Source organism: Corvus hawaiiensis, chromosome 5 (genome assembly GCF_020740725.1).
Source record: "Corvus hawaiiensis isolate bCorHaw1 chromosome 5, bCorHaw1.pri.cur, whole genome shotgun sequence".
NCBI lineage: Eukaryota > Metazoa > Chordata > Aves > Passeriformes > Corvidae > Corvus > Corvus hawaiiensis.
Genome location: NC_063217.1, coordinates 24,124,562 through 24,149,104, shown reverse-complemented (window position 1 = coordinate 24,149,104; position 24,543 = coordinate 24,124,562). Strand labels below are relative to the sequence as shown.

General features: G+C 36.8%; 1 protein-coding gene across 2 annotated transcripts in view; it reads left to right on the top strand.

Annotated features, from left to right (window-relative positions):
* The window catches only part of PDS5A (PDS5 cohesin associated factor A), an 80,254-nt gene that overhangs the window by 44,424 nt on the left and 11,287 nt on the right, over nt 1-24,543 (top strand). For both annotated transcript variants that reach the window (XM_048303482.1, XM_048303481.1), the window contains exons 12-28: nt 4,552-4,703; nt 7,874-7,987; nt 8,583-8,664; nt 9,415-9,463; nt 9,591-9,730; nt 10,766-10,881; nt 11,580-11,685; nt 12,380-12,540; nt 15,216-15,339; nt 16,498-16,656; nt 16,917-16,985; nt 17,632-17,768; nt 18,453-18,576; nt 18,842-19,046; nt 19,549-19,663; nt 22,746-22,878; nt 23,497-23,616. In XM_048303482.1, the coding sequence (XP_048159439.1) occupies nt 4,552-4,703; nt 7,874-7,987; nt 8,583-8,664; nt 9,415-9,463; nt 9,591-9,730; nt 10,766-10,881; nt 11,580-11,685; nt 12,380-12,540; nt 15,216-15,339; nt 16,498-16,656; nt 16,917-16,985; nt 17,632-17,768; nt 18,453-18,576; nt 18,842-19,046; nt 19,549-19,663; nt 22,746-22,878; nt 23,497-23,616 (2,106 nt within the window). The remainder of the gene's footprint in view (nt 1-4,551; nt 4,704-7,873; nt 7,988-8,582; nt 8,665-9,414; nt 9,464-9,590; nt 9,731-10,765; nt 10,882-11,579; nt 11,686-12,379; nt 12,541-15,215; nt 15,340-16,497; nt 16,657-16,916; nt 16,986-17,631; nt 17,769-18,452; nt 18,577-18,841; nt 19,047-19,548; nt 19,664-22,745; nt 22,879-23,496; nt 23,617-24,543) is intronic.

The window sequence follows — 24,543 nt, the reverse complement described above, 5'->3', positions numbered from 1 at the left end:
GAGACTAGAAATGACTACAACAAATACTTAGTATTTGAAGTAGGCCTTAGCAATATAGGATGTCTTTGTATATGTAATTAGTGTTATGAAATTAGGATCAAGGACTTGTAAACTTTCATCTGTTTTATTTTTAGGATTTTTCTCCAGTTTGGGAGAGGAGCATTGATAATGTCCATGTAACTATCTTTATGTTTTCTGCATAGGATTTTCTCAGATCTGGGAAGAGTGCATTATACCTATTTTAATAATTCTTTTTCTTCAAAAGAACTCTTTATTCTGCTGGCTGCATTTACCCTTCGTAGCTGGGTTTCTTTTGGACACATCTACTGCAGACTCCTAGATGATTGTTCATCTGTTTGACTTCATCTTTTTAGACCTGTAATCACCTATCAAATGAGTATCATTATTACTACGAAAAGAATTCTTGTCCAACAGGCTGAAGTAAACTGCCAACCTGTCATTTCAATTCTACCTTTTATCTTTCTAAAACAGGGAAAAAATTTAAGTTGTGCTAACTGGTACACCATTTAAGTGATCTGTTTTTTCTCCTGACCATATTCTAATTGACGCAGTATTAGTAAGGATAGTCTTAACACTTTCTAGAGTAAAAGTTTCTGGCTAAAAGACACTACTTAATTTTTTAAGGAGTGTACTTAGCTGACTTGATCTGTATAGACATCTGCATGATAGTTGCAGTTTTCAAATCACCGGTAGTTTTCAACTCCATTTGTATTGCTCCAGATGGAAAAGTAACTCTGGTAACAGATGTTTCCCAAAAACTGAAATCTAGTCTTTGGTAATAATTGTTCTGAGCAAAGCTCCCTTGGAACACTGTCTCAAGGGTCTTTCCAGCATCTTCACTTTTCAGAATAACTAGGAGACATTTTAAAAACAAGTAACAAAAACATTGTTTTCTGTTATACTGGAATAATCTTAAGAACCTGAAAAGTTAAGAAGAGAGTTTTGACATCTGACTTCATTGGTATTTCTCCCAACAGCCTTTATGGAGTAGAGACTTTGGCCCTTCATGAGAAGTGACTTGCACATCATCAGCTTGAAGTCAAAAGCTATAGATTGAGGAGCCATAGAAACAGACTCACATTTTTGGTTCCTCTTTACGCATTTTTCTGCATGTGTGTTAGTTTTAACTGTACTGAAAACCATTGTGGCTTTTTCCAGATGATGGAGAACAATTGTAAGATGTTTATGAAGGGAATAGGTTAGTTATTCTAATCGGTAAGGGATTGTATTGAACTTTCAATAACAATTTTTTTCAAAAATCAATCCAACAGTCATCAGTGGAGGAATTTAATTATGTTGGTCAACCAAGGAAGCTAAGGTTATCAAAATTATTTTGTTAATTAAATCAGGGTAGTAATTGTGTTAGCTGTGTTTATTCATATGCTGCCTTTGAAATTGATTATTACATTCCTCTTTCTGTTTATTTGCTGTTTTGGCTTTAATTCTCAGAAGCATCTTACTCTTTTTATTCCCTACATGTATCTCCTGTTCAGTGACTTACTTCCGTGGTGTCTCAAAGCATTTTCTAAGGGGTTTTGTCCAGTGTCTCCTATTGTCAGTCTGAAACTGCCTTTCTACGTGCTCTGAGGTCTACTCTACAGCAATTTCAGTAATCAGAATTCTATTGGCAATCCAAACCTCCTTTCCTTTGTAACCCCTTGTTATTCCTTCATTTTAGGCTTAAATTTTCTGGAATTATTTCTAGGATTTTTTTTTTTTTTGTCGTTTTCTGACAAGTTTTGCCATCCTTCCTGTCTCTTATAGGAGATCTGATGAAGCTATCACCTGCATTGGAAGGGTGTATCTGAATGCAGAAGAGTATTAATACTTTTCTGAAAATGTTTCCCTTTTAGGCCTTTGTAGCGGGTTGGGTTTGTAACCGGGCGGAAACACCAATTTAGTGTAGTGGTTTGGTCCAAGATATTCATGACTGTTTATCTTCTGTGAGATAAGAATTAGGAGAAACGCAAAGCAGGCACCAAACTTGAAAGAATATAAAGAAGTTTATTAACAGACCTAAAAGAAGAAAAAAAAATACCACACCTTCAGGACTCTTCTCCTCCCCCCACCTTCCTCCCTTCTCCCACTGACAATGTAAAAAGACAACCCTTGAGATGTTCAGTCTGTTTACCACTTCCATAATAACCTTGTTCAGTCCATTTAGGAAGAGGAGTCTCTCTGCTCATGCTATGAAAACATTATCACAACGAGACAGCCGCCCACTTCCAAATAACTTTGTTCAGTCCATTTAGGAAGAGGAGTCTCTCTGCTCGCATGTGAGTCCCTTCGCTCCAGCTTGCAGCTTTTCCCACAACTGCTTTCGAGGGTCCACTCTTGAAGTTTTTTGGGGTACAATTTTAAGGTTGAGCCGTTCAGAAACAAAAGTTCTTTTCACCCATCTCTGGGAGCATTTCATCTCTAAGAAATCTTTGGGAGCATCTCTAGGAACTGAGGTTTTCTCCTTTCCCATTTGGAGCAAAAGTCCTCATCGCTTCCATCTCTCCCTGTCCAAACTTCTGATGAAATTACAGCTGCGTCAGCATCTGCCTATCTCAGGGCAGGTGCTTTTGCTCACAAGTACAAGTTGAACACTCCACCCCCCATATCTTCATGAAATTACAGCGGGTACTCTGATATATCATAGCTTCACAACAGAATTTCAGCTTTAAGTATCTCCTCTTCCTCTTCCCTAGTTTTTCAGCTCTTCACAGCACTAAAAGGGTTAATCTCACCTAGGCCTTGCAGCTGGAATGTGGCTTATCGCAATGGAGAGGGGGCAGAGCCGAGCCGCTCTGGCTGCCCACAGCAGGGCTGTGGGAGGGTTCCGCGGGTGGAACAGGGCCCATCGACTCCAGAATGGCCGGGCCCGCTGTTTTGGCTTTAATTCTCAGAAGCATCTTACTCTTTTTATTCCCCATGGGGCCTGCAGCCACCTGTCCCAGCACTGGAAACGAGAGAGAGCTCTGCCTCAGGGTTTCTATTCTTAAGTGTGCATCACAGAGGCGGTCACAACTTTAAGTGGCTTGAAGAATTGTCCATATTCAAACTGGCCAGCTGATAGGTTCTGTCAGGTCACAGAGGAAGCTGTAAACACCCCTTTGCACTTCCGGGGCTATGCTTTGCCAACCCATGACAGCCTTTCTTTTCGTTAAAGTGTGCTTTAGATCACAGTGGGAGTGAACAAATTCCTGCAGAAAAGTTAAACAATAACATCTATTTATAGTTAAAGTTTTTCTCTTTTGTGAAAACGAATTACTATGTAATGTTCTAGCAAAGTCATTACTATCTTGACCTGTCATTTACAGTTTCAATAGTTAAGAAATACGTAACAAAATACAAGTTCATTTTTCCCATCTTACTGTTATAACCTACTCCCAACAGCCAGTGGTGTCTTGTGATGACATAAGCCATATTATCTTCAAGATTTGTCTTTTCTTTTCCCTTCAAGCAAAGGAATTCATTTAGCAAAACTATTAAGAAATTAAATGTGCAGTACTTCAGTGTTATTGAGACAAGCCTTCCATTTAACAAGATTGAGGAAGTTATACACAGTATGAATAATACTATCTACATTTATGCTTCTTAGGGTGAAATGATCTCAGCATTGTTAGTCCTTGGGAGTTCAAGGCCAAAAGTGATATCTAGTGTGTTCTGGAAGAAATTATCTCTTTCAGTTTGAATTTCATGCATTTCTTTTAAATGATGTGGGAAAACAAGTTTCTTCAGAGGTTTTCTGTGTAAATCATTCAGCATGAGACACTATGCTGTCTAAATTAATCCTCAAATCAGTTCTTGTATGATTCCGTACACAGGTCAGCATAGGAGAGCTTATGGATCTTGTCTGGTAAATTGTTTAATAATGGGATATTTGTTGTTTACTTGAGTGGATAAAGTATGATCACCAAAAGCAAGGGTGAGAACCCATGAACTCCTCCTGTAGCTGTTGTACTCTGGGGGTTTTTTTCCTTAATCCCTGGAGTCTTAGAGCAATTGCTTCAAGGCTTCAGCAAAATGGGCCACTCCCACTGTCCTGGAAAGTGGCCTAAGAGTTCAAGCCCTAGCAGGTTTGGCTCGGCCTAGGCTCCAGATCTCCCATTTCTAGGCAAGGCTGCTATAAGATGGGAAGAAAGAAGTCTGCCACCTCTTGTGCCTGTCTCTGAATAGATAAGCCTTCCAAATCCTGACTCAGTAAGACACTTATTCAGGCGTACATGTTAAGCTGTACTTAACTTCTTTTCTGCTGGCTAGCTCCCTGATGTTCTTTGCTCAGCACAGAGAAGTACTGGATTCTGGGTTACTGACAATATTTAATCTGCACAGTACTGGGAACAAAACCCTTATATAGGCTTTGCAAATTCTCATCTAGAGGTTTTAAACAGCATTTTTCAGCTTTTGAAGTGTCTAAATATAGATCAGAAAGTGGCTATTTTGTCTTTCATGTTTCTACATCTTTACTGTTTTGTATGTGTGATTTATTTATTTATTTACCAAAATCAATTCCCAACTTCTTTTCATTTCTTCCCTCTCAAGTGGCGAGTAAGAAAAGAAGCTATGATGGGTCTTGCGCAGCTGTACAAGAAGTATTGTCTTCATGCTGAGGCTGGAAAAGATGCTGCAGAGAAAGTGAGCTGGATAAAGGATAAACTTTTGCACATATATTATCAAAATAGCATTGATGACAAGTGAGTCAATCTAAGTCTTTCTAATTTTAATTGTATCGTGATGCGAGATACTCTGAAAATATGTCTTTATGTTGTGAAAGCTGTTGTATTCTGTATTTGTGGGTTGATGTATGGTGTATTTAATAATCATGAAGATATATATGCAGATACTCAGTGTTGTTGCATTGTTTTTTCATGGATTCATTTTTATATATTGGTGGGACTAGATCTATGATGGTAGTAGATTTTCATTAACTAAGTACTGTGTAAAAAAAAAAATTGTCAGATTTGGCATTTACTATGCCAGTTCTTGTTTGCCTCACTGCTTTCCAGAGGCCAGGCTGTTAAAATCCATGATCTGTGAGTGTTACGTGTGTGCACACCACAGTACATGCACAAACCTCTCCTTTTGGTATGGACCCTTTAGGTAGACCAAAAGCTGAAGAAACATCACCGGAGCTTTCACATTTGTTTCATCTTCTGTATGTTGTCACTCAGTCCCTTTGACTTTTTGAAACACCATTTTGGTGTTGAAAAACATATTTTGGCCAAGGTTTTGGACAATTATTAATAGTCTTTCAGAAAGAAACTCTGAGATTCCACAAAGGTAGAATTTCAGCCTAGATTTTTAGTATGGTAGACTCAAAATTGTTTATAGTGTTTCTTAGCACCTTCCTTACACAGTCTGCTATTTCAGTATGTTTTGTTATCTTGGTGGTTAGTCTGAATGAGCTAACAGCCTTCTTCGGTTGCCAGTTATGATACTAAATTTTTAGCCACTGCAGTGGTGAAGGCTCTTGTTTTGTTCATCTGGCTGATCATAAGTGGGCAAGAGTTACATATTTGATTAGTTGGCACCATTTTTGAAACTCGGGAGATCTTCACATAGTTTATACAAAGCTAGTTCAGCACGTACATAAAAATATACTGTAGTTTGCATTGAGAGGTTTCTGGTTTTTCTACCTTGTTCACATCTTGTTGTCAGTACACAGGTTTGATAGTGGACAGAGAATGAATCAAAGCTGTATAGTGAATGAGGCAGATGTTTTCTGTATTTCTGCTCACAGCAAATGCAGAACACTGTTGGAAACGAGGCAAGGAAATTTAAGGACAGTGTCATCAAAGCTGAGTTTCTTTTCTCTGACATGACTTCTGAAAGTCTGATTACACCATTGAAACTAGCTTTTTCATGAGGAGGCATGGATTGTATCCTGTTTGTTTTCTGGGTATCCACACAGAAAGATTGGTGGCTTGATTTTTAATGTTCTTCTAGGTACCCTGAATTTTAATTCAAATTCTACTAGTTTTTAAGGCTGACAATGAAGTTCTTGCTCAGTCACACCATTGGGTTGGTTTCCTGATCTCAGTGGGAGGGATAAATGTATTTCTGTTATTGTCAAGATTTTAAAGATTTAACACCTGAAGAGCTGTAGAAATGCTATGATCTTTTAAGACAGAGTCTATCCAATCCTTCAAACACATAAGCAAGCATGAGACAAAATTAGCTGACTCTGGCCTATTTTCCTTTAGTAATTTGGCAGAGAGGATAAAAAGTAGCAGTGGACAGCTCTGAGCCTTGGAGTATTTTCCAGAGGCTGCATGGATAACGCAGGTCTTTCAGAAGATAATAGTGCAGTATCACACAGAGTTCAGGCATGAAGTGGAATAGAATAGATGTTTTTTCCACAAATTGATAATTCGGTCACTTGTTAATGTTTTTGTTGTGGCTTGACTGTTGATGTACACAGCTACTCAAGACTGAAGACTTGTAACTGTAAGAGCTGCCTCTCATGTGTTCTCTGAGCTTCTCTGTTTTACAATTAATACATAAAGAATGGAGTGAAATGACCACATCTGTAACAGTGCCCTGTTACCAACTATTGTTATGCTAGCCAATCATTTTCCTCACAGGAGAGAAGTGTGGCTTGGAGTTATGCCCGCTTTGTAAATCTTGACTCTGAGCAACAGGGACCAGGGAAGGGCTGGTACAGTCTCTCCATTCGTATTGACAGCTTTTCTAGAACATGTATCTATAGAGGCATGGGCTTGAGCAATGTTCATAAATTGATAAGAACTCTGATGCCTCCAATCTCCTAGTGTGTTAAACAGATAGTCCCTTGAGATCTGAAGATCTTGTTCCCCAAACAATTTAGTTCTTGGAGTTACCAGTGGGAAAGTGTACAGTTAAAGAGACAAAGCCAAGTTTTCTTTAATACTAATGAGCTGTCTTGAAATAGTTGTATACATATTCATGGTCATCCTTTTATTTCTCTGCCTTGCCATCATGTCTATTGGAATTTTCTTTGAACAGAAATAAGCTGTGTGAGCAGAAATAAGGTGTGTTTGATCTGTGCAGCTGTGGTCTCTGTACAAGGTACTCCCAGAGTACTTGCTAGTACTAGTACATAGTGAAAAAGTTTTAAAATTCAAGCACACACAGTATTTGTCCATAAATATCAAACTCTGTAGCTGAACATTGTGCACAGCTTTCAGTAGGATGAAGTAAATTAATGTTTGAATGTTCTTTCATTTGGAGGAGCTATGATTAGATGAACTACTACTCACTTGTATTTTGTAGTTCAAAGTTGGTATTTAGTGTAAAACTTTAAATGTGTATTTAAGAAAGATAATTGGAGAATGCTTTTGCTGGTTTGGTTTGTTCTCACTTAGTTTTCCTTTTGCCCCTTTAGTTGTGTATGTTTTGGTGTTCCTTCATCTCCACCTTTTTACTCCTGATTTTTAGCTTGTGTATAAGAATAATGAGTAGTTTCTCGGGTACAACAGTCAATCTTAACCATTCCCTCGAGGATACTTCAGATTTTTTCTTTTTCTCCCCTTTGAGTTCTATTCTTTCTCCTTTATTTGAGTTTTTTACTGTGTTCCTTCCTTCTAAATATTCGAATAAACAAAGGGAAGTTCTCAGATCATAAAGACAGGGAGAATTTGGATGGTGAGAGATTACTCCCTCTTAGAGGTAAAAGAACGTGGAAAAGCTCTCAAGGAGCAGTTCTTGCTAATCTTTCTATTAGCAGTGGAAGGAATCTTTACAGCTGAGAAAAAGGCCACTACTATTTTGTCTTCTTTGTTGAAAAATCTAGTTTTAATGACTTGACTATTTCTTGCTTTTTTAGCTTGTCTGAAAGGTATCACTGCTGTTCAGCATGTAGAGTTTTTTTCTTCTTTTTGTGCAGATTACTGGTAGAGAAAATCTTTGCTCAGTATCTTGTTCCACACAATTTGGAAACAGAAGAGCGAATGAAGTGTTTGTACTATTTGTATGCTAGCTTGGATCCAAATGCTGTCAAGTGAGTATAGTTTGTATTCAACAAATACTTGCTTCCTCAGGCTTTTCTAACATCTGTTATCTTACTTGTATTATATAATAAAAATAAAAATAACGGATGCTTAGCATTATTTGCAAGTAGCATAGTATTTCAAAACATTTTCCTATTATATACAAACTCAATACATCCATTAGACAAAAAGATCCCATGATATTTGAGAAGAGTGGTTTTATCCATTCTTTTTCATCAAATAAGAACAATGCAGACTTAAAAGTGTGCAAGTGATGACTTCTAGGTTTGCTCTATATTAGGGACCATGATGAAAATACCTGTAACTGAATTCAGGTTGATGGTGGCCCGTTTTTTATTTGTGTGGTTTTAAGAAATACTGTGGGTGTCCTGCATATGTTGCATTGTTGCAAGAGAGACGCTATTCAGTAAAAAGAGAAAATCAGTTCCACCTTATTTTGAACAGTTATTTTTAATACTCACTAAGTTTTGATTGTACCTAGCAGGCGTTGCACTTCTAAGGTAAATAAACAATCTTGTTTATTAAAACATCCAGCATGTTCTTGTCATGAAGAAGCTTTTCTTTTCTGGTTTCCCGTTTTTTCAGAGCACTGAATGAGATGTGGAAGTGCCAGAACATGCTAAGGAGTCATGTACGAGAATTGCTGGATTTGCATAAGCAGCCCACTGTACGGTTTTGAAAATATTTATACTTTATCAAGTGGACCTCTTGGACTAATTTACTGGGGTGTTTTAATACTGTATTATTTGTTCAGTGTAACTTTGTTATTCGCTGATTTCTGTATGTAGACAACGTTCCATTCTCATTGAGTAAAGTTGCTTTCTGTAATACTTGAAGGTATATGACCTTCTGTTGAACATCCTTTCGTAGTAGTACTACTGAAGAACTTCGGAAGAAGTTTAAAAAGTTTCAAAGCTTTTTTGTTTGCTTTTGACAGACCTTTTTTCTTTTTCACTTTCTAACAGGTTTTGAAAATGGAATGTATTGTAGCATAAAGCAGTGGTTTCTTTGTTGCTTAGAAAAAACAAGTTTCTAAGTATTTTTACTGGAATTTTACTAGTAGAAAGTTTAGGTAGAAGGAGTAGAAGGGCATTGCTTTGGGGTTTTGGTGAGGGAGTGGGCTTGTGGAAATTTCCTGTTTTGGGGGCTAATGGGGTCTTTTTCCAACAATTGATTTTGACCTGTTATGTGAATTAATGAATTTTTGCGTTTTTTTGATGTTACAAGATTTTTCCCCTTTCTGTGTGTAGTAGCTGCTAATCGTAGTTACACTATTCTAGTATCTATTCTTAAAACAAAAACATAAGATTCAGGAGTAGAAAGTAGTGCTGCAGAAGAACTAACAGACCAGCTTAAAGGTGTATTTTATAAAGGAGAAATGGCTGATTTGTTTGTCTGTTTTTGCTGTTGTCCTCAGTCAGAAGCAAACAGTGCCGCCATGTTTGGAAAGCTGATGACCATAGCAAGTAAGTGTTACTAACTTTCTGTAAACATTCTATAAACTACTGCAGCATTCCTGGAAACTATTTCTGTGAATCTTGGCATGCTGAAGTGGCAAATTTATCTCATGTTAAACTGTTTTTAATCATACAGAAAACCTTCCAGATCCTGGAAAGGCACAAGATTTTGTGAAGAAATTCAATCAGGTTTTGGGTGATGATGAGAAACTTCGGTCCCAGCTTGAACTGTTAATTAGCCCTACGTGTTCTTGTAAACAGGCAGATGTCTGTGTGGTAAGGAAATGGAAAAGCAGACTTTTATACAATAAGTATTTGTGCTTAAAATAGCTACCTGGAATTAGAGGTTTCCTTAATTACCTAAACATGGTTTTTACACGTTTCCAATTTTCATAAAATGCCTTTTTGGTTAACCTGTAGAGATTAGGAAAAAGATAATTAGGATCACCATCTTAAGAAAACATTAGTTTTATTCCTTCTTGGGATTATGAGCAACAAGCATAATGTCTAAAAGACTAATTTATTTCTTTAAAATATTTTATTTTGAGTGCCTCTTCTGTGGTAGAGTTCCCAAACTGTCTTCTCACCCTGATTCAGCTTCCAGGTACCAGCAAGTTATCTGTTACCATCTATATATTATTAATTTATTTTTCATCCTATATGATGAATCCTATATCCTCTTCCTATATCCTCAAAATAATATTTTGAGGTCAGTCTTTCTCATGGTTTTTAACCTCTTTGAGGAAAATACACACCTTAGTATTAAATTGTACTTTTCCAGACTCTGCCAACCACCACATTTTTTTTTTATGTGGTCCAAAGCAGAGTAAGCAATTTCATTGACAGAAATTACAATGATCACAAAGAGTATCTACAAACAAATATAGACTTCTTGGGTTTTGTCTAATAGCCTAGAAATTGTGCAGGGAAGGGAGCAGGACAACTTTTTCATTCCTATGAGGTTTCACGTACTACAGGGTTACCCACAGTTTTCTGGATTACACTTGACAACAAACACACATTCTGTGCACTGCACTCTTTCTTGATTGTGTTCTGGATCTGGGCTGCAATTCTTAAGAACCCCTGAAGAACTCTTAACTAGAAACCTATTTAAATAGTTTTGTAAAGTATTGATCCTTTGAATATAACATGATAAAGAGCGGTGTGGCGATACCACCCCCCCCCGCCCCTTAAAATATGTTTCACTATATGGACTGTGGTAAAAAGAAGTGACTATATTTAGCTTACTCAACATACTTAAGAAGTAAGTAAAAGGAGTATAATTCTTGTTTGTATCTAACATTCTTGTAGAGGGAGATAGCCCGGAAACTTGCAAATCCTAAGCAGCCAACAAATCCTTTTCTGGAAATGGTCAAATTTCTTTTGGAAAGAATTGCCCCTGTACATATTGACTCAGAAGCCATTAGGTAAGTTTGAAAGATCATGAGCAATTGACTCGTGGATGATTATAAAGGTGATAGAAATGGCAAAAGAAAAAATAGTTTTCTTGGGGTTTGAATTGGTCTGTCGTAGCACTGAATGTGTGGGTGAGTTTCTAATTAAATTATGTAGATGTATTCATTCCCAGCAACCTAGAGGATGCAGCTTTTTTTGATGCTGTTTTGTGGTGCCGTCTGCAAAATTATTTTAAAAATCTAGTAGTTCATGGTGAAAATTCTATTTGTGGGGCTTCAGGTGAAAACTATGAACATAATTTTCACATAGTTAACTGCAACAGTCTTCCATATAGCATCTGAATTAATTAGCTTTTGTGAGATTGTGTAAGAGAATGTTTTGATTCCTTTTGAGACTTGTCTGGTAACCTAATTACATTCTGAAAGTTGTGCAAGTATGTGTTGATCTAATGCCACCAGCATGGTGGGGGGGTTTGGGATGGATTTTTTTCCCCCTAAAGAATTAGTTTTGCAGAAAGTGAAATTAGAAGGAAAAGGACTAATGTAATAACCCAAATAAAAATAGCAAAAACGAAACAGCAATGCCAACACCACCCCCAAAGGACTTTTGCCTTCCCTTTATATGTTGTGAAAACCAAGTAATCTTGCTTATATCTCCAACCTTTAACACTGTCATACTTGTTTGTTTCTTTTTGTATCTCTCATTTCAGTGCACTAGTAAAACTAATGAATAAATCCATAGAGGGGACAGCTGATGATGAAGAGGAGGGTGTAAGTCCTGATACTGCTATTCGTGCAGGACTTGAACTTCTCAAGGTAATCTACATTAATGCAGCTGTAATCTATAATGGACGGAACAAAAGTGGTATGAGTAAGAATTAATGTTAGCATGGCTTTAATAGTTATTACTTAGATAATTACTTTTTTAATGTATGAAACTGGTTATTAATACTCACTTGAAAGAAGAAGAATGAAAAAGATGGTTTGTTGGAAGAAGTATGTTTTGAAAAGGGTGCCAAGAGTTGAAATGTACATGTTAAAGCAGAACTTGTTTCCTGCTTAGGGAAGTAGTAGAGAAGATGGTGTAGAGGTGAAGTGAAAGGAAGAGAACAGGGAAACTGGGAGAGACCTTCTTTGGGGCATGTATGACAATGGAAGGAAAGCAAGCAGTTAGCTCAAGAGCCTCATCATGTAGCAAAAGAAAGGGAACTTGTGTTTTCTGTGGTGCTGAGAAGTGGAAGGGGGAGAAAGAAGGATTTGAAATAGCTGCAAAACAGTATCCCATGTTTTGTTTGTAGATATCTTAACCTTCTTGGTTTCTTTTCTGCTCAGGGACTATAGATTCTGGGGAAATTAAAATTTCAGTTCAGTTACTGAATGTAATAGTTTCATATGGGCATCTAACAGCTATTTATATTGATGGTAATGTTAATAAACAGCTATCATTTAGTTTTTCTGATTATTAATTTACTATGAATAAATATACCTTTGTTTTAATGTGTATCTGCAGGTTCTGTCCTTTACACATCCTACCTCGTTCCACTCTGCAGAGACCTATGAGTCTCTACTGCAGTGCCTCAGGATGGAAGATGATAAGGTAGCTGAGGCAGCCATACAGATTTTCAGAAACACGGGTCACAAAATAGAAACAGACTTGCCACAGATACGATCGTGAGTATTCTGTTACGTGCTGCTTTTCATATCTGGAATTCTCCCTCTTGATGGTTTTTTCAGTGTGTTGCCCCTGTATAGTCTTGTTAATATGAACAGCTTCTCTTGGTTTTGATTTCCTTCAGTATCTTTCTGTCCCCATCCCTTCGTTTTTAAATTCTGTGCTCTCGCAGTTTTTGCATATTTACTGAACATCTTAGGAACTTCTTAAAAATCTTCTTATAATAGACACATTAAAACCAGTGCATAGCAAATTTCCTAGCTTACGAAATAAGAAACAGCAAAAATACAGCAGATATAATTCCTTGGCATAATTTCTACTCATATCTGTCCTTCACACAATTTTTCTATCTTTGTAAGGAATGCAGATATAATCTCTGATATGGTTAACAGCTCTGTTTGTTATTAAACAAGATGGGAAACAAAGTCTAAAAGCAGGCATGAATTTCTAGCAAGGAATAATTGGTTGTCTGTAAGTTGTCATGCAATTCATGCTGTGCTGCTGATTAAAGCTGCATAATGTACTATTCACAGACTATTAAATACCTTGTGAGTAACATCTGAAACCTTAAAATCAGCCTGTAAGTAATTTAACGTGTCCAGATTATAAATCATGGGTTTCAAGTTCTCGTATATTGAAATAGCATTTTGGATATTGCCATGCTAAAATGCATACCAATCTCCACTTCTAAGTTTGCTGTAAATTAAAGCCATAACCTCAGCGATTCTTCGGAATGTGGATCAGATTTTGGACAAAAGGAAAATACTACAAATTCAGGTATATGAGATAGGTTTTAAGACATCTGTAGGGGTAAAGAGAAGGAAAAGCCCAGTAGTCCCCATTGTCAGTACAGTTCCCAGTATAGTCCCAAGTGTCTTTGGTTCCCTGCCAGAATTGAATCAAGACTCTGTATTGCTGGGCTATATCATGTTCTCTCAAAGGATCTAGTGTTGCTGTCTTTTTCTTTGACTTTGTGCCTTAACCAGGTATTGGTGAAGTTTAGTCTGGGAGGTCTCAACTTAAAAATGTAACTGTCAAAGTGGACGTAGCATGGTTTCCAGGCAAGTTAGGTTGGCGTTCTGAAAGCCAAAAGCCATGTCAGTGTTTACACTTGACACAAAGAAAAAGAAGACTGAGGACAAGAAGATGTTCCAGATTTCATGTATTCAGAAATCTTTATCATAAATGAAAGATTTGATACAATCAACAAGATAGTTTGTTTCAAGTGACCTGTTTGTGGCTTGGGGTTTTTTTAAAGGCTGCTGTGAGCAGGCTACTTGCTGTCCTTTGAAGCAGTGTTCACCTGTGGCTGCTCAAGTTCTTGCTTGTACAGGAAATGAATAGGGCTTTTGTACTGGTTCATGGACAAAGACTACCCGTATGACTCGGGAGCCTGATGGAAGCACTGGCCATGCTCAAAGAGAGCCTATGGACCATGTGTAAACTTGTAGATGTAAACATGTAAAGGTGCATGTCAGTGTGTCAGGTTTCACCTTTTGCAGATTTGTGTGAGTCGGGATGTGCTGAGGTGTGGTTTGTAACTGCTGCACCAGGACCTGGCAAAGACACTTTAATGTACATGTACTTTTAACACCATGAAAACTGTAGATTAGGCATTGAAGCTTACTTCAACTCTGTAGGTTTTACTGAATTCTTTACTATTTTGGTTCTTAATCCAATTTGTGGAATCTTGGCATGTTTGGGAAGAGATTTTCTACTTCACAATACTGTTAACATGTTTCTGAGGGTCTTTGGTTTAGTTTTGGATTTTGTGGGGGTTTTGAGGAAAATGTTTGAGGTTTGATTCTTTCAACCCGGCAAGTTGCTCTTTAGCCTGTGGTCGCTGATTTTCATTATGTAGAATGTGTCAGTGAATGGTGGATGCTGAATAATCCATATACTGAATACTGTATTGTGAAAGAGCTTTTCAGGAAAGCAGGGAAAATTTTGGGGATGTTTCTGTGTCAGACTCCTGGGCAATTTTGTTTTTTCTGTCAGTTGCTGGGTGAGCTTCCCGAGTTAGTGTCTTGGCTGCTGAGCTCCGAGGGGACAGGCCTGCCTTCCAGCACTGCCTGGGGAGGGAAACTGAACCATCTGACCAGCCTGGACCTGGTCTCTGGAGTGGCTTCTGCCTTGCACTTTCCTTTGGTGCCTTCTGATCAGCAGAGAGATTTCAGGAGATTCAAATTCAAAATCTCACAACAAAGCAGTTGTTTACTTGGGTATACATTGCAATTAAAAGTTCCAGTTGTAAAAGCCTGTAAACACACTGATATTTAGTGGTTATTCTTAGCTTTCACAGATTTTCTTCAGCCCTGTCGTTCCCAGGCTCAGATAATAAGTCCAGGAATTCACCCAAACTGAAATTGTCATATTGCCCCCACCTTCTATTTGTCTTCCTAAACAGCTTTATTTTGACCATTAATTTCTTTCATGTTTGATTTTTTTTTTTTCCAGTGAGCTGTTTTCTTCTTGTATGTGTGTGGTCAGATATTCAACAAGTATTACTAAATACAATTCTGTCCCGCTTTTTAGTTTGTGATTGTGATCTTTCCTGAACAGACTTCAAAGGAACGCTTGATTTATAAGACAGTGAGGATAGATTTGTATGTGTGAAGATATTTTTTTGTAGATTGCAAATTGCATTTTGAAGTATTCTATTTAATGTTCACAGAACACTAATTCCAATTTTGCATCAGAAAGCAAAAAGAGGCACTCCTCATCAGGCAAAACAAGCTGTTCACTGTATACATGCCATATTTTCAAATAAAGAAGTACAACTTGCACAGATCTTTGAGGTATGTCTTGCCTTTGTTTTTAAGATTTGTTTGTTATTAATTGGTACTGGTCATTAAAATGAATTCCTACTGTTTATTAACAGATAAACCGTAGGAATTTATAACATATGTTTATGAGGTCAGGAAGCCTACAGGTGTATGGTAGTTGAGATAAGTCATTAATTTTACAATAGCAAGTTATTAATATTTGTGTCTTAAAGTCATGATTTACTAATATTCTCATGTCTGATAGAGAAAGGTTTTCCTTTTTGTCTACATGGGAGAAGTTTGGGGGAAGTAAGCTGAAAATGCTGGACTGATCCACGGCAAATCCCATGGGGACACATTTAGCGGATACTAAATGAGAGATAACATCCCCTACTTTCCACCTGTATTGAGTTACCTTGCCTTAAGGTCTTTGCACATACAGCCTTGCCTCACTAAGGCAGTTAGTGCAGAACAACTTGACTGTAAGCTCAGACATCAGTTTACTGCTCACTTACTGTTTCCTCAGACAAGTAATTAAGCAAAAAGACTTTCTATACAGAGCAGGGAGTTTATTATTATCTTTCAAATAATAATGTTATTAATCTGCTCTTGTAAAATATTTTAGGTTCTTAATCTTGGCTGTCTTTGAACCTGTGCATCATTTATAAGTGTGAAAAGCTTGCAGAGTTCGATCTCTGCTTAGACTTCTGTGAGAGTGCTTGTTCCCCCCCAGTACCAGAATATGATGCAATGGTTGTGGGGTGATACAGGAAGTGTCCTGGTGACTGTTACCTGGAAGGTAAATGCTGATGGCTAGTAGAAATGTCCCCGTTGGTTTCCAAGGTTTTGGCTGCTGTTTTTGACCATTGGCAGCTGGGATTCAGGTTTTCACAAATTCTGAACAGAACTGAGTCAAAGTTTTTTCCCACGTCTCTCAGGTTTGAATGTGTTTCACGTTAAAACAAGAAGAGAATACAGTATTTGTTTTGCACTTAACTTACATGAGATTTTTGTTTACTCTGTTGAATAGGGAATGGTATTCTTTATACTTTTGATTGTTAATTTTATTCATTCTTTTGGAAAAACAGTGAAATGCATCAGCAATCCAGCAGTAAAATAAACTATTTTAAGACATGCTAGCTTATTAACTGAAGTTGAATTTTGAATATTTTTTTATTTTTCCTTCCTCAGCCTCTTAGTAGAAGTTTGAATGCTGATGTACCAGAACAGCTTATAACTCCCTTGGTCTCTTTGGGTCATATTTCTATGTTGGCTCCAGACCAGTTTGCTTCTCCAATGAAATCTGTTGTTGCAAATTTCATTGTGAAAGATCTCCTAATGAATGACAGGGTAAGATTATCTTTTTTTTTTTTTTTTTTTTTTAAAGTGCTTATTATGCTCTTTGCCTGTTATGAACTCTGTGGGGAATAGAGCTTTTTTTGTCAAATGAGTCCATAAAGTAATGCACTGTAAGTGGTTAGTACAGTGATAATTGCATTCTAAAAGGTATTTTGGTGAAAGAAAGCCTAATCCGTGACTTTTTTCTATTTTTGCATCTTTATTTTTCGTATGAATTGAACCAGTTTGTAAACTTACATGAATTTCTATAGTCAACAGGTGAGAAAAATGGAAAATTGTGGTCTCCAGATGAAGAAGTCTCTCCAGAAGTACTAGCAAAGGTGTGTTATCTGCTGTCAGTAATAATGTGTATATCTGCAATTAAAGTTTACTTTTCTTCAAGTTGCACAATGGGAAATACTAGAATAAATCCCTTCAAATGTTTTTGTATTAGTCCTATTAGAATATTATTGGTTTTCTGGGTTATACACAGAACTGATAAAACTGGTAGAAACTATGCATTCTGTTGTCTTCACTTACTGATATTAATTATTCTGAGTGTTGAGAAAACAAGAGATTCAAAAATTTTAGTTTTCCTTACAATGAAGGTAACTTTCCTTTGACTTTACTGACTTGTAAACAAATAAATAAAATAAATGAAATAAATTGAGACCCTAACAAATACGAATCTAATTATGGCCATTTCTAGGAATTTTTATCTAGTTGCTCTTACTTTTAATCATATAGCAAGTATCCTGCATCCTCTAGATGCACTTCTGCAAAGACAGTGGACCATAGTTGAAGTGTCCTGAGATCACAAAGACTGCTTCTTCCTTCATCACTCTAAATATTTACTGCTTCATTCTGTTCCTTTCAAAATCTCTAATACACAAGAATCTATGGGAGTTTCAATTTGACAACAGTAGGTTTTAGTAACTTACCAGCTTTGGCAAGTAAGTTGATTGTTGATTTGTTTGTGTGTGATAGGTGCAAGCAATTAAACTTTTGGTACGCTGGTTGTTGGGTATGAAAAACAACCAGTCAAAATCCGCAAATTCCACACTCCGGTTATTGTCAGCCATGCTCGTCAGTGAAGGAGACTTGACAGAACAGAAGCGAATCAGGTCAGATTTTGTTCCTTTCAGGCTTCCATAAATTTTGTTGTAGAATTTCAAAGAATGTCGGTTCTTTTAGAGTGCTTTTCGAATATTAAGGTCAGCACAATGTTGGCTGCAGATACGATCAGAGTATATTAGGAGTGGAATGGCAGCATAAAATTATATTAGATACTCCTTCTTTCTTGCAATTTGCTAATGCCTACAGAGTTCCGAATTAGATTATTTTCCTAGTAAAAGACATTGTAGAGAATAAAACACCTGCAGAGGTACCTTTGAAAACACTTGAGTGTTAACCAACTCCCAAGCATGTTAGATTTTATCTTGAGTGGAGCTTCTTCATTCCAGCTAATGAGGTAACTGCTCCTCAACTTCATTGTGAGGGTGAAGGAAAGAAAGAAAAACTGTGGCAAAAGCGTTGCTTTCATTTAGACAGTGATAGGAAAACAAGAAACTTGACTCATCTCATTTCATTGTTTTACTGGAAATAGGGGTTTTTTGTGGGGAAAGGAGAGCACTTTATTTTTCACAAATTTGGTAAGGTTAGTTTGGCTTGAGGTAAAGCTATATTACTGCAACCTCATTGATTGGTCATTGATCTTGTAAAAAGAAATTGAGACATGCAGGTAATTTAAGGATAGTTGTGGTGAACTGTGATTAATTTTTTGGGGTTTTTTTCTCTGGTATGTGTAGTAAATCAGATATGTCTCGACTGAGATTAGCTGCTGGTAGTGCAATAATGAAGCTTGCACAGGAACCCTGTTACCATGAAATAATTACCCCAGAACAGTTCCAGCTCTGTGCTCTCGTCATTAATGTAAGTAACTGCATTAGAATTGAAGTGACCCTTAATTGAATTCTGAGTCCTTACATCTGAGCTTTTGTTGCTTCTACATAGTATATTCTGTTCCTCACCGCAGCTTTCACAAGAGTTATTGAAATCTCAATTTCAAATGTTTATTGTGCTGCTCCTGTTTGTATTTTTAAAATACCTCCTCATAATTCCACCTTGAGTGCTTTTTTTTTTTTTTTTTAAGACCAGCATTTTGATGGTTGCACTTTTATGGTTTGTGTTGCTGTAGGATGAGTGCTACCAAGTGAGGCAGATATTCGCTCAGAAGCTGCATAAGGCACTTGTGAAATTACTTCTCCCTCTGGAATATATGGCAATCTTTGCTTTGTGTGCCAAAGACCCTGTGAAGGAGAGAAGAGCACATGCCAGACAGTGCTTGCTCAAAAACATCAGTATACGAAGAGAATATATTAAGCAGAATCCTATGGCTAACGGTTAGTATTTCAGTAAAATTGTTAATAATACAATAATACTAAACTGGAAGGAATAAATATTAAACCTTAAGCAATTGGCTTTTGTAAAGAAACACCAGATAAGTTTAATCTGTTTCTCATCTTTGTATTAGACACATTCAAACCTAAATTTACTTAGTTCAGTATTGGCATAAACCATAAAATACTCCGCTGTACATTGCTGATAATTACAGATGTAAAATACAGTGCTCTTATGGTTGTAGTTATTGTGCTCAAAAAAAAAATTTGTGTCCTGATATTTTTAGGCTTTATGACCTTCTTCCTGAAGCAAGACCAAGTTGTTTTGTAGTAGTAAAACCTGTTCATTTATTTTTAATGATTCATTAAAAATAAAATTTGTAGGAAGAAAATGCACATCAAAATTTTACATTTAGTGTTTGAAAAAGTTATACTTTGAAAAAGTTTTTCTTATGATGTATGTATGTAATATAGAAGCGATTTTTTGTTGTCTTTGTCACTGTAGAAAAATTGCTGTCCTTGCTGCCTGAATATGTGGTACCATATATGATTCACTTACTGGCACATGATCCAGATTTCACAAAACCTCAGGATGTTGATCAGCTTCGTGATGTCAAAGAGTAAGTGTCAAGTGATTCTAGAATTCTTATGCTGAGAATTTTCTGCACTTGGAAAGAAAGTGATTAGGAAGAGGAAAAAACTAATTAGGAAGAAGAAAAATTTGTTTTATCAACAGTATCTTGCAAACCAATAAATGGAAAAAATGGAAATATGGAACACTTTAATCATGGGAAGAAGGCATCAACAACTGCTTAGCAGTATACTCTGAAAGCCCAAATGGTAACCTGTAGGTCATACTGTAGTATACCAAATTAGTGAGCTGTGTATGCTTCTTTTGAAGTAAGTAATGATTTTAGAGTCTTGTCTTTGTGCCTCGGAATATTTATAGGATGTCAAGTAATGTTAGTTCAAATATTTTGGAACTTGTAAAATAGAGCATTTCTCCAAGGCTCGAAAACAGTGAGGCTGGGTAAGTCCTGCCTCACTGGAAACTTATTTTCCCCTTCCTATGCAAGCCTACTAGAATTCATTCTAAGTTTACTGCTGACTTACCATTTGCACTGTACATCAGCGGTGCAGGCTTAGTACTTGTTAATGTATTCAGCACAGATTACTGTACACAATATTGTCATACTTGGCAGGAGCTTGTTTCCAGATTCAGACCTTCTTCTGTGCCTCAAATAATATTTCACATCTTAATTATAACGTCTTTTGCTCCTTACATCTTGCAATGAATTTAAAAATTTTAAAATATAGTTAACACTTAAAAATTGTTCAAGCATGTTGTGTCTCCCACCACACAGCTCTGGTTTTAGTATTTTGGTTTTTCGTTGTATTAATTTTTGATGAAACTGAGCTTTGTTGGTTTTGTATTAGGCATTTATAACCACATACTGCAACATACATCATCCAAAAAGCACTTCTTTTTTGGCACCAATAAGCTGGTTCAGATCTTAATTCTTTTTGCACCTTCACTTACGACAGTCCAAGTCTGATTCTTTCTCTAAATGTAAAGCGTGGTGTGCTCTGATTTCTGAGTTACTTGATTCACACCTGGTCAGACCTGAAGTCAGTGAAGATTTTTTACCTGATCAACAAATCTACATTTCGTCCCAGGACTTCCTGTTCCTGGCAACATCTGAAAGCATTCTACAGCATGTGCTTTATCCAAAATGCATGGGAACAAGTTCTGATTTTCAGTCACTGAGTTAATACTTTCTTTGAGAAGCACTTTCTAGTGTGCAGAGCTTTTTTGGACGCTCCTCGTATAGCTTTTCTTTGTTGTCGAATTTCCTACCTCATGTTTGTCACAGACTGGCTGAACTAGCCAGAAAGGACTGCTCCAAACAAAGAAATACTCTGTAGGGGAATTTTGGCAGGAATACTTCTCTGAAGAGTCTCCTGAGATATGAGAAAAATGTTTTCTATTCAATGTGATTCAGTGTTTCTTCTAACAGCTCTGAGTGTCTTAGTGTTCACTTTAAAGTGTTAACAGAGATGCTTGCAAAGTTCGAAAAACAGGCTTTGCAGTGTGTTTTGTGGGCTTCTCCCTAGTTCGTTTTGGTTCACGTGGCCTAGATACAGTGATGTACAGTAAATGCATACTTAACAGTTCCTGAACCATAATCTGTGATACTTACTGATGAAGTTTTTTAAGCTTATCCTCCAGAGGTATGTTTGGGGTTGGTTGTTTTTTATCTTGATACTGTCTCAAGTGTGTCTCTCTTCTAATTCATATTCTGAAATTACTGAAATGGATACAAAGAGTGATTTTATGTGACTGTGTTCCTCTAGGTGCATATTATTTTTTTTACATAAAATCCCACTGCTGTTTTGGACAGGTCTTGTTCAGAGTTGATAATTATTTATGTAATTTGCTGATTTAATGAGAAAGTCAAGATACTGAATATGAGTTAACTGGAATTACCAGAGTATAATGTGTTCTAAGTAGTAATCTTTGGGTGACGCTGGATTTTGCAGAACTTGGGCCAGGGTGGTATGTTACTGGTCCTGCATTCATCCTATTCAAGTTCTTGAAAATAGTGGATAGATGGATGTAAATCTGTCTAACAGATTGATTTACTATAGCCTTTGTAGCTCTTGGATGCAAGTCAGATTAGTGACAGTTTCTTGAACATCAGATAGCTTTTTAAGTATTTTGATGCACAAGCCTTTGAGCTTTTGAGAGAAATGTCCCTTCATCTCTTTCATTACAGTTTGGATCAGCTAAGAAGATTGGGGCTTTTGTGAACAGGGAATTCTAATGTTCAGTCATCCTGTTTTTCTTGAGTTTTATTATCTCTTTCTATGAAATAATCTCTCTTCCAAAGCTTCAGAATTAAATTAGCTACTGGCAAAGCCTGCATTTCTCAGAGCCACCCATATGTCTTTACAACTAAGTACTATTTTATCATATTGTGACTGTTAACCCTCTAACCATATGCAGCTGTGGATCTTGATAGCAGGTGACAGCATGGATGAACCAGTTGTGCTTTATATCATAATTGAAAAAATTTTAAAACAAACTTTCAGTCAAAATAAAATGTATTCTCACTATAAATAAGCTAGATTTAAAGAAAGAAACCTAGGAAAGCTAATTTCATTATGTTTTACCTGGGAGAATTTTTGTCCCATATGGAACATTAGCAGGAATCTGACCTGCTTTTTGGATCTCCTCTCCTATTTGAACTGCAGTATTAATCCATCTTGTGTGGGTAACTGTCTAGCAGCAGCATGATTTGTTTAAGCCTGCCTTGAGTGTGCTCATGGTACATTGTTGACAGGGACATAGTGCCTTAGTGATTACAGAATTTCATTTGGGTGATGATAGCACCAGAATTCCTGCTTCTATTCATGTATGGGAGAGAAAAAGTTGATTGGCTGGGCAGTATTTACAGATGTAATAATAAGCACACTAATTTGGCAGGTTTACTCCAAGGAGTACAGTTAAGACTCTGTGTTGTAAAGCTCTAGACTCTGTTTACACCATTATATGATGTTACCTGTTTATGTCTTCAAATTGATTTTGGTTTCTTAAGAAAAAGCTAGTACAGTTAAGAAAATTTCGTAAAGCTTTGCTGTATGTAGGAGCTGTAGTATGAAAGCTGGAGTGTAATTGCTTGTGGTTTTATGGCTTTTTAGGTGCCTGTGGTTCATGCTTGAAGTTTTAATGACAAAGAACGAAAACAATAGCCATGCCTTCATGAAAAAGATGTCAGAAAACATCAAGCTTACCCGAGATGCTCAGTCTCCTGATGAGCCAAAGGCCAATGAAGTAAGAAATGCAGTTGAGATTAGTGCTGGGTGATGAGCTGAGGGTTTCACAAGCAGGATTTGCAGAAAGTCTGAAAGAACTAGCTCTGACATTTTTATGGTTTTTTAGAGAGACTGCTAATTGCAAGCACTGTCTGTGTGTTTCCAATCTCATTCTTACAAAACCTTGCTGACCTCAGCCAGTACATAATACCTACAATTTTAAAAAATATTCCTGTTACTGCCTGCCTTATTTTAACAACTCCTGCCTAGTTTCCTGACATAAGTATCTTCTGCTGTTGGGGGTGGAAATACTGCATTATACAGCTGCTGTTAAACCCATTAGTTTCTAGCAGAGATGAGAAACCATTTAAGGTGATTTGATTGAGCAAGAGGTTGAATTGTACAGCATAGTCATGTAAAGTATTACTAGTTTTTATAAATAGTATCATATGAAAAATGAGGACTTCTCTGTGTGTTTTAAGACCCAGCAGTATGGTTAATGATATAATTACAAAGTATGTCCTTAGTGGTGGTTATTTAAATGCATAGTTTAAACTTTCTAAAGTACTGCGTTCTTTCTACGCTGTAAAAACAGTAAGTAATTACTAAAGCATGCTTTTCTTTTTTTTTTCTCTAGAAACTTTACACAGTGTGTGATGTAGCACTATGTGTAATCAACAGCAAAAGTGCTTTGTGCAATGCAGATTCACCCAAGGACCCTGTATTGCCAACCAAATTTTTTACACAACCTGAAAAGGTAAATTTGTTAATTTTATTTCCAAAGTAGTAAGGGGAAATGCATTTTTTTTTTGATTGAGAGCTGGTTATCTCCATAAGATAATGAGTGGGAAAATGCATCTTTTATTATCAGCAATTAATTTTTGTCAGCTCTATGCTGTGCTATCTATGTATTATGAACACGTGACAGGAATGCTTGTAACAAGGTGAGAGCTAATTGAAATTAATACTGATATGCTAGCATGTATTGCTGAATTATTTCTTTAGTGTGTTTTACAAGTGCATCTGAATATATGAGAATATGTATATATATTTTCTGACTGTATTTCTGTATTAGAATGCAAATCAGACCAAAAAAAGGGAACATTATTTTACGTTACCTGTGGTATGTTTCTGTCTGTCAGTAGTTGTTCAGCTGTTCTGCTGGCTGTACAAGCTGGTCCTCTTATTGCCTAGTAATCGCCTTGGTGAGTACAGCTCTGCTGTCAGCAGTGGCACTACTGCTCTCCAAGAGACAAAGTTCTGAAAAGTGTAAAGGGAGCACAAGTAATTCTGTGGACCAGACCTGATGTTTTGGTTGTCCTGGAGAATGTACTGGCTGACATTTTTTCAGTACCTTAGAGTGTTAATTGCCTTTCCAGAGTTTGTTTAAGCAGAATTTGGTTTCCTATTTAATTGTGAAATGGCAGATGCCATGTAACAGTGAGCTGGTGTCTGTGGTAGCTACCTTTTTCAGTTACAGGATTTCAGCCTGTGTAAATTCTAATACTCTGAGTGGCAAAGGTAGCAACTTTCAACTTGTTTAGAGAAAATGGCACCTCCTTTCCTTTGTTAAGATTTCCCATTAAAAATGTGCAAGTGAACAAATAGGGAGAGCAGTTTTGCATCATTTTGAAACAATTCATGTCACAATAGAAGGAAAAATGTTCATCCCAATTTCAGGTAT